General features: G+C 42.0%; 2 protein-coding genes across 5 annotated transcripts in view; one reads left to right on the top strand and one right to left on the bottom strand.

The window, feature by feature from the left end:
* ech1 (enoyl CoA hydratase 1, peroxisomal) overlaps positions 1 to 2,634 on the top strand; it is a 7,318-nt gene extending 4,684 nt beyond the window's left edge. The window contains exons 8-10 of the mRNA XM_050032693.1: positions 352 to 423; positions 1,492 to 1,642; positions 1,750 to 2,634. Coding sequence (XP_049888650.1) covers positions 352 to 423; positions 1,492 to 1,642; positions 1,750 to 1,854 — 328 coding nt within the window. The 3' untranslated portion in view covers positions 1,855 to 2,634. The remainder of the gene's footprint in view (positions 1 to 351; positions 424 to 1,491; positions 1,643 to 1,749) is intronic.
* cep295 (centrosomal protein 295) overlaps positions 2,378 to 17,114 on the bottom strand; it is a 23,870-nt gene continuing 9,133 nt past the window's right edge. For 2 of the 4 annotated variants that reach the window (XM_050032648.1, XM_050032657.1), the window contains exons 10-29: positions 16,681 to 16,787; positions 15,526 to 15,738; positions 14,646 to 14,722; positions 13,514 to 14,345; positions 12,922 to 13,102; positions 11,068 to 11,268; positions 10,754 to 10,960; positions 10,544 to 10,641; positions 9,643 to 9,739; positions 9,115 to 9,339; positions 8,857 to 9,005; positions 7,667 to 8,123; positions 7,222 to 7,401; positions 5,951 to 6,444; positions 5,553 to 5,681; positions 5,407 to 5,467; positions 4,439 to 4,780; positions 3,410 to 3,506; positions 2,638 to 2,737; positions 2,378 to 2,497 (exon numbers count right to left, since the gene is read on the bottom strand). In XM_050032648.1, the coding sequence (XP_049888605.1) occupies positions 2,459 to 2,497; positions 2,638 to 2,737; positions 3,410 to 3,506; positions 4,439 to 4,780; positions 5,407 to 5,467; positions 5,553 to 5,681; positions 5,951 to 6,444; positions 7,222 to 7,401; positions 7,667 to 8,123; positions 8,857 to 9,005; positions 9,115 to 9,339; positions 9,643 to 9,739; positions 10,544 to 10,641; positions 10,754 to 10,960; positions 11,068 to 11,268; positions 12,922 to 13,102; positions 13,514 to 14,345; positions 14,646 to 14,722; positions 15,526 to 15,738; positions 16,681 to 16,787 (4,286 nt within the window). In that variant the 3' untranslated portion in view covers positions 2,378 to 2,458. The remainder of the gene's footprint in view (positions 2,498 to 2,637; positions 2,738 to 3,409; positions 3,507 to 4,438; positions 4,781 to 5,406; positions 5,468 to 5,552; positions 5,682 to 5,950; positions 6,445 to 7,221; positions 7,402 to 7,666; positions 8,124 to 8,856; positions 9,006 to 9,114; positions 9,340 to 9,642; positions 9,740 to 10,543; positions 10,642 to 10,753; positions 10,961 to 11,067; positions 11,269 to 12,921; positions 13,103 to 13,513; positions 14,346 to 14,645; positions 14,723 to 15,525; positions 15,739 to 16,680; positions 16,788 to 17,114) is intronic. The other 2 variants (XM_050032665.1, XR_007569080.1) reach the window with 2 other exon arrangements.

Raw genomic sequence — 17,114 nt, 5'->3', positions numbered from 1 at the left:
AGTCAAACATTTTGATGCACTGTAGGCTCAATTTTCGATAAATCAAAAATCTGAGAAACGTAGTTTGTGTAGGACAGTCTGAAGATGCTCTGTAGCAAGTTTGGTGTCAATTGAGCAAAAATTGTGGGAGGAGATAGGTTTAATAAGTTTTACAGTTTTTGAAAAAAACAGAGTGATGGACTTAATAATTTGCAATAGGTTTAAATGTACAAAAGTTTCTTCAGTATTGGGGCTACATTTTGGTGAAAGTTGCACTTTAGAGGCTTGCTGTAGCGCCACCATCAGGACTATTGGCCTGTTTTTGCAGCTGGGGCAATCTGGCATGGGTATGATCTCTCCCTCTTTCTCCAGCCTAGTGAACGAGTTGGCTCTGACTGCCAGGAAGATGTACGCTGATGAAGCAAAGAGCAGCGGACTGGTCAGGTAAACACATCCTCTACAGAATCATACACATATGTCTGTGTTGTCTCACATTAAAAAGTGTTAAATAGTTTCACTGAACCTGGGCCAAAGACAGATACCAGCCTGTTTTAATTTTGTCATTGTTGATTCTGATATGGATCATCAGCATCACCTAAATGCTAAATTGATTCGAGGAGGAGGACAGGATGCAGTGTAGTGATATTTTTAGTGGATTAACCATAAATCTTCAGGCATACTTCTGGATGTTATATCACATACAAAAACAAACTGGTTATGCAGGATCATTAATATTGGACTCAGTAAACACGTTGGACCTGCTTTGTGATACAGACCCCCACAGCTAAAAAGTGGCTACAGGTTTGTTCTCATTAACACAGGGGCTCTTTACTGAAATACATGAGTGGTGCAAGATGAGCTCCATCTGGGGTCTAATCTGTGTTCTTCAGTTTCAAACTCCCACTCAGCCATTAGGAAAAAGTAGTGATGTAGGTCACAGTGCTGATGCTCTCCCCTCCCTCCACTCAGGCAGTTCAGACAGTGTATGCATGGAGAGTGAGGCACAGAAGCAAAGTAATGTAGCCTACAGCTGTGGACGCCTTGTTAGTTCAGTTCAGGAAGTCAAACAATAACACAAACAAACCGATCAGAGGCAGTGGTAGACCAGTTGAAATAAACCCTTAAGTCTCAAGTGAGATGTGAAAACATGCTGGCTCTATAAACACTAAAAAAAAGGGAGTCTGGCAGGTTTGGCGATGGCACTTCAGGGGCTGTTTCTGGTTAAACAAAAAGGTTTCTCTGTAGGATTTCTATAATGTTGCCAGACACTTAACATAACAGTGTGTGTGTGTTTGTTTTTTTGGCAAAAACAAACACTTTCAGTGGACATAAACTAACGGTGCAAACATGCCCGAGTGGTGACATTGCAGCCCGTTTCACTCTCAATACTGGACTCATTTCAGAACCTGTTGTTCTCATAGACACAAAACATGAAAATGGGGTCCAGGTTGGAAAATACTACAGTTACCCTTTCAGTATTTCATCTTAAATTTTCCAACATTTCCTCCCCAGCCGAGTGTTTGCAGATAAGGAGGCCATGATGGCTGGAGCTCTGGAGATGGCCGGGGAGATCGCTGGTCGCAGCCCTGTAGCTGTGCAGGGCACCAAAGTCAACCTAATCTATTCCAGAGACCACAGTGTAGCAGAGGGACTGGACTACATGGTGAGACCACCTTTGAAATAACATAAAAAATAATGGAGGATTTTTCTGAGCATGCTTCTTTTGTCAGCTACAATTAGTCAATTGAATACCTTCTTGATCATTCCCAGGCCACCTGGAACATGAGCATGCTTCAGACTCATGATGTGATGAAATCAGCTCAGGCCTCCATGGAGAAGAAGAGTCCCAAGACGGTAGCTTTCTCCAAACTCTAAACCTCAAATACACAACACAAAAGCTACTGTTTACTCCTCCATTATGGCCTTCCATGGGAACCACGTGTGACTTTGTCTTTTTAAGCTATCTAGCCATCTGTGGCCGTTTGACGATGACATAATGTGACTTAATAAAGATGGCTTGAGTCCACTGCTGGAAATATTATGTCAAGATCTATGTTACTGTTTGCCTGGAAAAGCCTCCAAAACAGTTTTGATAAAAGGATACTGTTCTTTCCATTTAAACTGAGGAATTAAAAAGTCATCTATGTGTGAGGTCAGAATCATAACTAAAGTCAGGCTAACTTCCTCCCCCGGGTGACGTCTTACAAGCTAATAAGAAGTGACTCTCAGCTCGTCGCAGTAAAGCAGTAACAGCCAGCTTGGTAATTCTGTCATCGACTTCATGAATGTTTTCTTATTAAAGAAACTCAACTGACAGTTAGTGCTGACTGTGATCCATAGTAACCTGTTATGTTGTCAAGTAATTTTGCAACAAAGGTGCCAAACGTGGATTCAAATAACTTAAAAAAATGCTTTATTAATAAATCTTTACAAAATAACTGAAATGTACAAAAGCATAACTAGAACACATTCAGACTCACTACAGATTCTGCTTGGCACGAAGTTTCTGTAAGGTTTTCTGTGAAGAGATGTGAGAAAATATTCTGGAATCAACTTCAGGCAACCAAAACAAGATATTTTGTTGCTTGCAGTTTTGTCATAAGCACATTATGTTTAAAAACATTTTCTCAAATAAACACAAATATTTCCAGTGTTTACCTTGTGGAACTCTTTGGCCTTCAGTCTGTTCTTTGCAAAAGCTTCCTGTCTGTTCCTGATGGCTTTCTGATGTTTCACCTCCTCCAGCTGCTCGTACAGTCTGCAGGAACACGATGGCACACACACACATATGCTGCATCATTGTTTTGGGAACGCCACATCTTTTAGATTTAATGCCAGTAATCCATTTAGGTTCAACCAATTAAATTATATTGTATGAAAAAAACCCCATCTGATTTGGTTGGTAGGAGTATTGTGTAGGGGTGGTGATAGGTGTTCATGTAGGGAAAGCTGTTGGAGCATTTATTCCACATCTTTGATATCAGACATCAGTTTACTCTACTAGTTTGGTCTTTGACAATACTAGTCAGACATTCTGTCTGTCTAGTTGAACAAAAGCTCTTACTGTTAATTCTTTCAGCAACTAGTCATATTTTTACCCAACAAGTTTCAACCAGAATTTCTGACGTCACAAATTCCTCCAAATGTTAGACACTGGTAGGGAGCAGATGGTGTACACTACACAGCAGATAATGCAGAACAAAGCTGAAATCACTCTGACTCTGAAATGGGTCCTGCAGCTCAAAATTTGGGTCAGACACAGGCTCAAATCGTACAGCATATGACCAGCTTTACATTAGTTCAACAGTGGAAGAAACTGCCATCTGACATGAAGCATATGGAATAAATGCTCAAAAGTCTTTCCAAAGATAAACATTTACTCCACAGTAGATGGTGCAGCACTTAAAAGCTTACAATATTCAAGTATTACCTCTGAGTTCTTTGGTGCATCTCAAAAACATCCCGTTTCCTTTGCTCTGGTGTGCAGGTCTTCACCTCATCCAACTTTTTCAGCCTGGAATTGCTCACTGAATAATAATAATAATGAAATGATATGAATGAATGATACGTAGACAATGAAATAATAATTTCATTGTCTACGTATCAATCCCAGCACCCTTTCAATTCTAAAGGTCAGATGTCCGTATCAAATTATCACTTCCATGAACGCAACTTGACCACACACACTCCAAAGATTTTTTTTCTCCTTTAGTTTAATCTGTTCACACAGATTTCCACCTCGATATTTTTTTCTGCTATATGACCCTGGGGGGCTCTGTAGTAGTCTACAGAAATAATATTTTAAAAATGATTAGATTTTTCAGCTGTACAGAGACTACTGATGTTCTGTAGGTGGCTGAGAAAAGTCCTATCAGGGTGGTGAATGGCCGGGATAATTCTGACTTTGGGACTAGTTTTAATCAAAAAATACAATTTAAAGTTGTGCGTTAGGTAGAAAATGTCCACCAGGAGACAAAAATGTTGGAAATGAGTTTGAGAACCACTGCTTTAGAAAGAACATTTTGTCAGTGTACCACTTTGAAATATTTTTCAGCCACATGCACCCTGACCAGCACAAAACATTTTGGCAGACAAAAACAAAAAAGACGATATAAAAAGGTACAGTACAGCACCATCAGTGTCTGATTTACTGAACAACCTTGTAACTGACAAACACTTCAATGCTACATTTCAAATGTTTAGAAATAGTTACTAAATTCATGGCAAAACAATTTGTCATGATGCAGTAACACTAGATGGCCATGTAGTTGCATTAAAGTGCATCATTTTGTAAGTTTCATTTACAATTTAGTGATGTAATTATTTTAGCAAGGTGCCTCACAAACAGCTCTAACTTGTGGGCCTGTATGGTTGTTCTTTTTCACCATCCATGAAACAAATGTAGTGCTCACAATAATTAAAGTGACTTAATGTGTCAAATTATATTAAGTTGAGATACCTGGAGGGGGAAGCTGGGCCTTTTTCTGCTTGGTGAATCCAGATTTCTCAGTGGTCTGATGTGGCTCAGCCTGCTCCTCCTTTGACTTGGCATTAGTCTTGTGTTGAGATTCTGACTTCATCTTTGCCCCACAGGTGACAGGTTGAGAGTCCTGAGCTTTAGACTGCTCTCTTGCTTCAGATGGAGCTTGGATCTTAGGTTGAATCTTAGCAAGAGCCCCTTTGGCCTTGATTTCCTCCACCCTACGGGACGATCTCTGGAGCAGTGCTCTGCGTTTCTGCTGGTGGACCTCCTGTAGGTCTCTGCTGGGACCCCACTGAAACTCCAGGAGCATCGCTGAATCTAGCGAGGGACATTTTTTCAAAAGTTTACAACGTTACTGACTAAATGACTAAAAAAAGATGCAAAAAGAAGTTTGTTAATTATTACTCCTTTGTTCCTGATCACATTCATCTTTAAAAGGGATACAATTCAGGATTTTCCTACAAAACAATGTACAGACTAATACAGAAGTAATACCTCTCAATCATCACTTATGAGCCACTAGAAGAGTGTGGTGGTGTATTATTCTGCAGAGGCTCTGCCCTCTGCCTGTATTTTCATATTTTCTGTGCTCAAAACCTTTATGGGTGTGTACCCCCACGGTGGTTAGGGAAGGTCAAGACTTTATAAAAAGCCTGTAAGCAGCAAGCTATCTGAGAGGAAGCTATGAAAATCATAGCGCTGAATAAAAACAAAAATATAGTGAAGTGAAATGCCAAGCGGAAAAAGTTTGTTCAAAAACAAGTGAATCTGGAATTGGCTTTCACTTTCACTAGAAATACTGCTTACAAACAGCCGACACTTCCTGCATAGCACACCTTTAAGTCAGAAACATGTTTCCCCACAATTCAGGTATCTCACACATGCAGCACTCCCAACAGTGTTATATCTCAGATATATTTAGTCTGTAACTGTTGTGGTTTTACCTGGAGGTGTTTGTTTCTTGTCCTCTGGAGTCTCATCCAGTGACATCGAGGATTCTGACCCCTAGAAAAGACAAGGTTTGTGTTCAGAGATCATTAAGACGCCTGCCACTGAAATCAAAAAGTCAAAAACATGTATAGACAGTCACCTCTGTCTCGTGGCCTTTCTGTCCCTGTTCCTCAGTGATGGTTGTTTCTTGGTCTTGCAGTGTTGTGTCTGTCAGGCTCGCTAGTGTTATCTCTGACTGTTCCAGGATCCCCTTCTCACTGGCAGCTTCCTATTTGGCAGGAAGATATAACAAGTATACAACTCAGCCAGTGACACACCTGAGTTATAAAAATAGGTAAAAGCTGCCAACAAGGTTTAAAAACATTATAAAGGAGTCATTTTCCAAAACAAACTGTGACCTTTGACTCTACAAGTCAACCTGCAGTTTAAGTGTGACAGAACAATGCAGTGCTCTAAATAGGCAGGTGTTGTCTTTGTAAGCACTGCAATGGTCGGTTAATGTCTGAAAGATGATGCAACAAAAAACCAAAATCATACCAATATCTTATTGGAGACAGGACAGAGGTCACCAAGTGGGATTGAATTTCTCCTTTCAGAAACACAGTTTCTATCGGCATCCGCTTCTTCTGGCTGCAACATGCCCACAGTAGGTGCATCATCACACATGGTTAAATTTGACAGACTCAGAGCTGTTAGCTCCACCTCTGCTCTCATGGGAGACATCGTGAGAGCAGATTCATCAGGATGGTTCTGTGATGTGATGAGCTGGGTGAAAGAGTTGGCTAAGGCAGGGGAAGCTGTGATGCAGCGAGATGACTCCTCCGTTCTGAGGCGCTCAGGTGACGGTTCAGACTCAATAGAAGCATCAGTGTGGCTTGGTGTGGAAACACTGGGTTCCCCACTGGCTGGCTGTCCGTCAGGGGAGGTAGGCACATTGTGTTCAGGCAGGTGAAAGGTCATGGAGGGGTCTACTGTTTCATTGTGGGTGACCTCAGCTAGCAGCGGATGGAATGACTCTGAGCCTGGAAACACTAAAGATGGTGATAAACATAAAACACTGTTAAGTTCCTAAGGAAGTCAGAAAAATACATGCACACTACAGCTGTTATGGTTTGTGTATTCATACCGAACTGTCACGGTATTGGGGGTCAGGGTCCGGTGCACAAAGCCGCATGCAGAATACACAGTCTGTAAACTGATGCACTTAATTTGGAACAAAGTTCACAAGTGTAGGTTCTGCACCAAAACTTTAAGCCCTGCACTGTTAGCAACGTAATAACAAGCGGACTGGCCTGCACGACAGAGCTGGAAGACGTGCAGCACGTTCACGGTCAGCTATAACAGCGACAGAGATTTGTGTAAAAGACAAAGACTACGTGTCAACATTGCTCCAATGTTGTAGGGTCTGTCAATGGAAACACGTCCCAAATGCTACGCACATTCGACATCATCACCCAGGTGTGTCAATCGCCGGGATGATAACTGTTTGAGTGCTTTGAATATTTAAATATATCCAAGGTGGAACTAAGTGAAACACTCCTCCTAATGCCCAAGTTTTATTTTTTATTAATCTATTTGTTTTGTATTTTCAACTTCATATCATGAGAGCATTTTCAGTTTTATAGTCTGTTATGGTATAAAGATGTGCCTAAAAAAAGTTTCCTAAATCAAACCTTAACTTGACTTAAGCTACTAACTGAAACTACAGATATACAAACTGTTCGTGATCATAGTGTACTCCCTCCAATACAACCACCATACGGCCATTTTAGAATTCACTGTAACTACTTGAATATTTTATACCTCACCTTCAGTGCTCTGTGGGCCCAGGTCCATTGGACTGGTTTGGTTCTGCAGTGTCTGGTCCTGTGGAGGTGGATTCACATCTGGAACAGAGGCACTGTGTGATGAGGCTTCGGGAGGCAACGCTGGGTATGACGGCCCACTGGCCTCAGCTGAGACACCAAGTTCCACGTGGGTTCTTTCATCTACAAACAAACCAACAGTTGAATAAGAACAGAAGAAATCACCAGTCAACAATGTTTCAACTACAACTGCAACTAACATTGCTTCATTTGATTCATTCATTTGTATTTATCCATTCATTGTTTAACGGTAAGACTTTGCAAAGATGACAGTCAGCCACTGTGAAATTATACAAGTTAATAACTAGAAGGTTGGAGTCTGCCTTTTTTTAAACTAGAAGTTTAAACCCTAACTGCATGTTTCAGTTCCCCATACACCTTGTTTTACCTGAGTTTCCACTGTGCTGGCCAGCGGACTCATCCAGCTCCCCAACCAGCGGTCTCATTTGGCTCTCCTCTGGACCTTCATCCAACCATGTGGTCGACTGCTCCGATGGCGTCTGACCCATCAGCTGACCTGCATAAAAGTCCTGCCCCCCACTCAGCCAGTGAAAGCTGGACTGATGGGAGAGTCGACCAATCATCCGACTCAGAGTGGAATCCCATCCACCTTGATCCGAGCTCACTGACACTGGTGGACCTGGTAGCTGACCAATCATGGACGAGTGAGCAGATGGTTGACCAACCAGTTGCACCATGGCCGAATCCCTCTGATCAGCAGCGAGACAGGATGACTGGTCTGTCAGCTGGCCAATCAGAGGTCTGAAAGAGTCTTGGTCCTCAGTCAGTGACAGGTCCTCGCCTGAGTGGTGCTCCAGGATTGGATTTACTGTATTGTGCCATTCCTGAAGCAAAAACATTAATTGAATTTAGTGTATTTTATTTAAGAGAAATTCTGAAATGAAGTAGAATATATGCGCAGACAGATATGCACTGAACTGCAGTAACATCCATTAGCACCACATATACTGTACATTACAGTTTACCTTTAAAGCTATAGTGCGTAACTTCTACAGGTCCGTAAATGTCCGTTTCACCCAAGCCACTACTAGAGGAGATGACACAATCTCGTGGTATTTTTCAATATATATCATTTTTAGTATGCATGTAGACTGGCGACATTCCCGCGCTGGCACACAGGAAATGCTTCCTCACAACAAGAAGGGAGGGGGAGGAAGAGCGGAGAGTGTCATAGCAAGAGGTAGAGCGCAGGTAGAAAGTGAAAGCAACATGGCGGAAAAGCGGCCGAGACACGGTTCAGAAGTGGATCCTACCACAAAGGCAAGTGTTACTCTGTGTACACGGTGTGTGGTGACTGGCAAGTGTTACTCTGTGTACGGTGTGTGGCGACTGGCAAGTGTTACTCTGTGTACACGGTGTGTGGCGAGTGTTACTCTGTGTACATGGAAGTGCCGCCGGCTTATGACTTGTAATAACGCATTATCCGCTGGGAGGCGACAGAAGTTACGCACTATAGCTTTAAATACCAGTTTGTATATTTTCCCTAAGTAGCCACAAAAAAACAGTGTTACAACTTATAATTAAAGAAATGACAATTGTGGATTGTGAGTCACTGACCAGGCCGCTCATCTGTGCACCTGCAGTCTCTGAGGGAAGAGACTGATGAGCTGTGGAGCTTTCATCCTCCCCTCTCCTCTCCAGGACTCGAACCAAAGACTGCTGAGAAACTGAAGGGCCAGGTTCCTCCTCATACGAGCCTTCACTGTCTGCAAACCAACAAAGAGGAAACAACACAATGTACTAACATGATGCAATTATCTGCTATGAAATGCTGATTTATGTGAAACAAGCGAGTTTGGCCTGTTCAAACTATACCTGTAGTTCTGCCAGCAGTGCTGAGGGAGATGTTGAGCTCCCTTGTGTATCTGTCTATAATGTGCTGGATGCTGCTGTCATTAAACAGAGAGTCTATGGCCAGACCAGGACGGCCTGCAGTTGCGCTGTCCTTAGTACAAAAGCTTTGACCGGATGGAGAGGAGACGTTGAGTAAATCTGCTTCTTGTCCTTGTTCTACATGATGTCTGAGCAGTGGGGATTTATCTAATGAAGAAGAGGGAGGCGAAAAAGAGAGACAGATTTAGGCTATGATAAAGTTAGACAAACAACCAGCATGTTGTCTGGTGTACATACAATATGGGTCATGTGTACAGCATTGTCACGAACAACACTTCTTGTTTTCAGGTATACTAAAGAAAACACTTATTTCACTACATTCCATTTTTGCCTATATATCCCTCTACATCCACAAAGATTCAAAGCACAATCATCCACATGGTCAAAAATCTGGAACAAACCACGACAAAAACACCACTTGCTACAAGACACACTCCTGCTGTCCCTCACCAGTGTCGACGTTTTGCTCAGGATCTGTGGTGATGTAGCTGCCGGTGGAGATGGTGGTGGAGGAGAGGCAGTCAGAATCAGGAGGCCGACATGCAGACTGACACATACATACACACAGACACACAAAATAAAGGTGTTAAGGAGATAAACAGATTCAGAAAACCCATATATGCACACAGACACACTGAGCTCAGTTCAAGTGTAGAAACCTTCATGAAATGCTTTTTTTATTAAATGCACTTCAGGTGGAGTAGATTTACATCATCGCTCAGAAAAAAACACACACCCAAACCCACACACACAGGCAGACACACACACACACACAGGCACACAAATAGGCAGTCACGCATACAAACAGGCAGACAGAAACACACACACACACACACACACACACACACACACACACACACACACACACACAAAGCAAAGGCTTCTCAGGCATAATCAAAGGCTGAGGCAGATAATGCCCCAGCACTCAGATTTGGCTAGTTTTCATCATTGATCCACAACATGTGAACCTCAGAGGGTATCAGAACACTGTGCCACTATGCAATGAAATTCATGTCATACATATGTTTCTAAAATTCAAGTGTACAATTATCACTGGTGTCTGTAAAATGTTGTTAATGTGGGCATAATCAGTGCAAAAGCATCACAACTGATTACAACTGTACAAGGGAAAACACTTAGAGCTGCCAATTTGCAACATGACAATAAAAACCCAAAGGTTATGCAACAAAGAGCAGGCAGGTGCTTGTTCACTGCATACTGACCAAAACTGTTTTTTCCCTTGTAAAGTTCTGTTTAGTGTCTGCTGCAAAGGTTTGCCACAAGCTTGACGACTTGAAAGAGAAGAAAGAACCAACACTAAGTGTTGTACGTTTTGAGTTGGCCTGGTTACCTCTGTGGGGGATATGTAGCTTGTGATTGCAGGCCCAGAGCAGTCGCCTCCTCTCCCAGAGTCAGACGAAAGGGGAGAGATTTTCCTCAGGCCTGAATCTAAAAGACAACCAAGTGGTAATACCTTATATTCAACTTTTTTATTTTCTCATCAAATTTACTTCCCATCGGTATTCTTTATCTCATTACTCTTCACCTTCCATCTACATACCGGCCTCTGAAGGTTCTGGAGATGTCCCTGCCCCCATCAGCAGCCTCTCTCTCCAGGTGAGATGGCTGGATCTCCTTGAGCTCGTTCCAGAGCCGGTTGATTGTTCAGCACTATGCTGAGTCATGTCAGAGACCACAGATGATTCTGAATCCCCCTGAAGATCCGAGTCCAGAGTGTGTGAGGGAACCGTCATGCTATCCTCTGGGCCTGGAGACATGAAAACATCAACAATCAACTGATAATCCTCTTCACAGCCTGTCACATAGTGTGAGCATGGGATGAAAACGGTCATTTGTTTCTGGGGTTAAGCTGACCTGTGACTTGGCTGGTGTTGACTGGTGTCTCCACCTCTTGAATGGCACTAAGCTCATGTTGTTCAGTCATCATCTCCATGATGCCCGGCCTGACACGAGTCACTGGGGGCTTTGCTGCTCGAGGAGGCGGAGGGAGGAGTCCTGAGGAGATGACTGACGCCACGGCATGTCCAGCAAGAACATTGCTCTGAGAGATGAGATCTTAATGGAAAAATAAAACATTTATTCTCCGATTTTAATGAAACTGTAGTATTTAATAGTGACTTAAAGGGAAACGTGCAGCCTTTTATGTTAATGAAGCAATAAATTATTCTGCACACACTACATTGACTGAGAAATCTGAGTTTGCAGCTGCAAAACCTGTTGTTCTTCCTGCATTCAGCATCATCATTTGACGTGACAGTGACGTAGTTGGACGTGAGGAAGAACTATGTGTTAGATTTCACCTCTGGGTAACCAGGGAGCATGCTCTAGATGCTGCTAAAAAAACAGAACTTCCTTGTTCTCTTTGCTTTATTGCAAAGTAATTACATTTCCAGCATGCGTACATGCAGACTGACACATACATACACACAGACACACAAAATAAATGTGTTAAGGAGATTAACAGATTCAGAAAAGCCATATATGCACACAGACACACTGAGCTCAGTTCAAGTGTAGAAACCATCATGAAATGCTTTTTTTATTAAATGCACTTCAGGTCGAGTAGATTTACATCATTGCTCAGAAACANACACACACACACACACACACACACACACACACACACACACACACACACACACACACACGTCATCATTTGATGTGACAGTGATGTAGTTGAACGTGAGGAAGAACTACGTGTTAGATTTCACCACTGGGTAACCAGGGAGCATGCTCTAGATGCTGCTAGAAAAAAACAGAACTTCGTTGTTGTCTTTGCTTGTATTGCAAAGTAGTTCCATTTCCAACAGCAAAAATGGCATCCCAAAATTTGAGTGTAGAGGATGTTATAGAAAGGGGTACATTAAACAGTGTTTTGGATGACTCAGATATTCAGCTATATTTATTCAAGCCACAAGATACAGCCAAAAAAATGCAGCGTGGCGAAGCTGCATTTCTACCCCTCCAGAACCTGAACTTCCACGAACAAAGACTGACCGGTGGTACCTTTGAAAAATTGCCCATCGATGCCAATAGAACCGTAATCATTCTGCTGCAATGACCGGGTTTTGGAAGATTTTGGGGATTGGGCGTCAGCAGCTTGCACGTAATGCATCCTGGTACATGTACTGCAGGCACTGCCAACATGGCTCCCTGAATAGGAGAACTCAGCTTTCTTGGTCAATGTGGCACCCACCGAGAAATGTATTAAATTCAATAGTACATTTAGCATCAACACTGATTGGATATCAACATAAAAAGGTGGTGAATTTTCCTTTTAAGCATGTGCCACTGTATTTTTAACGGAACTGCAAATGCCACTAGCATTTACAGCAATTTGTCTTATAAGTTGGACTTTAAAGGAAAACATGTAAATCCCTCCAATTAATTTTGATAACCATTACTGAACCAATCAATCAATCAATTTTACTTATAAAGCCCAATATCACAAATCACAATTTGCCTCACAGGGCTTTACAGCATACAACATCCCTCTGTCCTTTGGACCCTCACAGCGGATAAGGAAAAACTCCCCAAAAAACCCCCTTTAACAGGGGAAAAAAAACCAAACAGCAAGAGGCAACCTGGGACTTTTTGGCAGGATTACAAATAGAAAATCATAGTGTAAATGCACTTAGTGGACAAAGGTTTCCATTGTGAAGTAAAAGGGAAAATGTGTGAACATGTACAATCTGATATTTCAGTTACCTGTCTCACTGATAGAAGGCGGCTGTGGAGGGGATCCATCTGTCTCCTGAGGGTCTTCTAGGTGTGATAAAGTTCCTCCGTGAGACTCCTCTATAGCTCTCAGCAGGGATGAGAGTAATTTTCGGCGGGTCTCACTAATGTTCTCTGAAACCAACACTTCACTGGCAGCCTCTGGAACTGGCTGTGGTGAGATAATGCATCAGGAAAGTTGTTTTCCCATACAGGCACACAGACGCACTGAGCTCAGTTCAAGTATTAAAAAAACATAATTTAACGTATTTTTAATTAAATACACTTTAGGAACACTAACTTTACATCATAACTCAATGGACAGAAACAAACGTCCACACACACTCATGCAAACACATTCACTCCATACAGGCACCATCAGGAAAGTTGATTTTCCCCATGTGCTGTGTTTCTATTTCTATATAATCAAAACTGCTCTTCAGCAGAGTGAATTCTCACAATCAAGGAGGGCTCTTTCTACTTACTACCTCATTCCACTCTTTATATTTGTGCAGTAACAAACTATGATTTATCTACCGTACTGTGACAAAAACACCAGGGCAGTGATCTTCCCTTCACTTACTTGTGCATCAGTATGAATCAGAGCCTGTAATGTCTCCTTTTGACGTCTCATCTGCTCCATCTCCACTTCCTGTCTCTGCCTCTCATTTTCTTGCTGCCTCTCCTTTTCTTGCTGCCTCTGATGCAGCTCCACTGCCTCCATCTGCTCCAGCACCCGTCTCTGGACCTCCCTCAGCTCTCGTCTCTGCCTCTCCATGTCGTCGTCCTCTCTGGAGCTGAGCGACCCAGACCGCAGGGAGTCATGCGGCACGCTCCCAGGTTTAACCACTGCATGGCCTGGAACCAGAGCTGCACCATCTGTGATGCTCGGACTAATCGCTCTGATGGGATCAAAGGTTGGCTGGAGTAGGATGCTGGTTGACTGATGTGTTGTGAACAGTTTTTGAGGCAGTGGCTCTGAAGAAGGTCTCACTCTGTGTGTTAGATGCTCTGTTACTCTCTCCATTATGTTGTCAGTCAGCCAGGTGGTGAGATCAGGTCTCTGGTCCCTGGGACCGCTTGAAATAGAATCAACTTCATCCGGCAGCAATTTCGAGCTTCCACTGGAGCCAGGAAGTCGTGAAGGTGAAGCCAACATGTCACACTCTCTTGTGGGGACTTCCACAGGGGTTTGTGATGTAGCATGGATATAGGCAGGCACTGCTGGAGTTGAAGGGGGTTGCAGAGGAGCTGGGAGATTCCTAGACTGAGCACTGTACAGAGGTGGGGGAATGAGGACTGAGGGAACGACAGCAGGCAGCAACGATGTGGTGATCGTGTTGTGACGAATTCGTAGAGCTTTCTGATATTCCTCCAGGCGCTGGCGAGCCACCTCCACTGACCTCTGGTGAATTCTAAAATTAAAAAGGTGGTCCAAGAAACAAAAGTCAAGTCAGTTTTATTTATACAGCCCAAGATCACAAATCTACCTCAAGGTCTTTGCAGTGTGTATAGCATGCGACACCAACAATACTTAGATCCTCTAAAGCTGTATTCTTTGAGGAATGTGTGAGATAAGTACAGCGACAGTAGAAGTAACACAGTACATATGAAAGGTGAATTATGCTGTTACCTGTCGAGATCTATTTAAGAATAACTTCAAAGAAAAATGGGTGAACGTGACTGGTTAACCACAAAACAGTCTTTAAACACACCTGTTTTGTTCCAGCAGTCGCTGCTGATATTCTTTAATCCTTCTGGAGTGGTCATGTTCACCTGCAGGAGGCACCGGCTGTAGAGTGCAGAGGTAGCAATTGTTTAACACTGACGTAATTAAACTACACTAGACAGTTTACTATAGGATACCTCACCCCCAAAATGACCATTTGTATATCAGTTACTCTCCCTGTGTTACACTGAATCTGTGCACATTTTTCTGGCATGCCTCTGGTGAACGAAGAATCCAAAAATGCATAAAATTCTTGATGAATTTAAGTCATAGGAAACTATGTTTAACAACAGCAAAACTTTATCGAAACATCAGTGTACAAACTCTCACAACTCATGCAGTATAATCCAAGTCTCATTAATCCAGTTGTACGCTCAGTGCTTCTCTGACAGGAAACTGAACGGAAAGTGAAACTTGTCTCTGCTCTCCTCAAAGCCAGACCCCACTGACAAAATCAGTAATTTTAACCTTGCAAAATACGAGAGCTGCTGGTCTACCGCTGCCTTGATCAGTTAGTTTAATACACTGCAGGGTCGTAAGTGATGATTGAGAGGGATTACTTCTGTATGTTTTTAGAAAAATCCTGCAATAGTATACTTCAAATGTGGTCACCTGTGACTTCAATTCATCAAGAATTTTCTCCACTGTTTCTACATTCATCAAAAGGCATGCCAGAAGCACAGTTTTCTTGAATTCAAGATTACACAGGGTGAATAACTGATATACAAATTGTCAATTAGAACATGAAGTATTCCTTTAAAGGACGACCCAACAAAAATGGAATTTGACAGAAATATTGAGAGATAAAAGAAATATGAGAACAGGTTAACTGAGGATAGCTTTGACACTGTATTGAAAGGGCCTACCTCAGTGACGAGACCAGGAATGACGGAGGTGACATCCTTGTCATGGACAGGTACTTCTGGTTGGTTAACAGGTACTCCCTTGGTAACAACAGCCCTCAGATCTTCCCTCTCCTGCTGAGCTTCAAGCAGCATCTGCTCCAATCTGGCTTTCTGCTCTTCCAGCTCCTGGAGCAAAACCATCTGCTGCTGCTTCTCCCTCTCAAGCTCCTCTTCCTGAACCCCCCCACAGAGGGAAAGAAAACATGTGAGGCATCAGTTGTCATAAAGAAAACACAAGTTGAGACTTTTCAGTTTGACTGAAAAGGGAGAACCCATACGCTAAAATTTGTCTTAGTACTTTCTCCTGTGAAATATAGTCCTCAGAGGATCACCCTTTTTTTGCTAGCAAAGATTGAGGCTCCTGTGATCCTGTGCTTGAATGTAGATGCAGCATCCACCTGCCCCCATTATGCTCTGCTCCATTTTTATTTAAAGAAAAATCTGAGTGTGTTGACTCCAAAACAAGGGATCAAGTCAAGGTCTGTAGTCGTTTTATCGTACTAATAAAACACAGGTTAAAGCAGAGGAAAACTGTAAATGCAGAGGGAGATATGACCACACCCTGCTCACACACTCCTGCTTTAGAAAGAGGCTGGACTAATTAAGTAGTGAGGAACACCTGGATCAATGACTTTCGACCAATCACAAAAAATGTATGAGGCTGATGGGGTAACAAAAGAGCCAGACTATGCATTCTTTGAAATCTTATATAGTTAATACAGAATAACCTCTCTGATAGAGTGGTAAAATCCTGGTACCTTGATGTGACATAAAACTCAGCACTGGATTATAAGCTTTCTGCTCCTTAAAATTGAATTGTTTGTTGTCATTTAATGTGCAAAATGCAAAAAGACAAGCTGCAATCAAGCAGTAATGTCTTTGCCTTCACAACAAGAAAACAATGGAGATTACCATAACAGCACAAAGCAAGTTGCCACTGAGACACTGACTTTCCGGTGTCTCTAACAATACATTTTTGTGTGAATAACAACAGTCACTAGATGCACAGTACAAGCATTTAAACTTGTGCAGATACCTGCTCCTGCTTATATGTTCATGCATAGTGTGCAAAAACAGTTCATGCTCTGTATCATATAAATGGAAATCATTATGTACCCTTTTCTTCCGTTCGTCTTCAAATTCTTGGATTCTGTTGGCGAGTATATCAGGAAGTGGAGTATCTACTGCAGTTGACTGTGCCGTTGTCTCCAACTCTGGTCCAACTAAATACAAAAAAAACAAACAAAAACAAGCACAAATACATAAAATGATTACTACTAAATATCTTAATTTTTATATTTATATTATATAGTATATTTATATTTGGAAAACAAAACAGGAACAAATCTCAAATTTGAGAAGAATGAATAAAAACACAAAAGAAAAAAAAACAGCTGCTATAACTCAATAGTCTGGTAGTAATCTGAAATGGTTTGACTATACATATATACATACACATATATATACATATATATATATATATATACACATATACACACATATATATATATATATATATATATATACACACATATATATACACATATATA

This window comes from Epinephelus moara, chromosome 2 (genome assembly GCF_006386435.1).
Source record: "Epinephelus moara isolate mb chromosome 2, YSFRI_EMoa_1.0, whole genome shotgun sequence".
NCBI classification, from domain to species: Eukaryota; Metazoa; Chordata; class Actinopteri; order Perciformes; family Serranidae; genus Epinephelus; species Epinephelus moara.
This window is presented reverse-complemented; position numbering and strand designations above follow the sequence as displayed.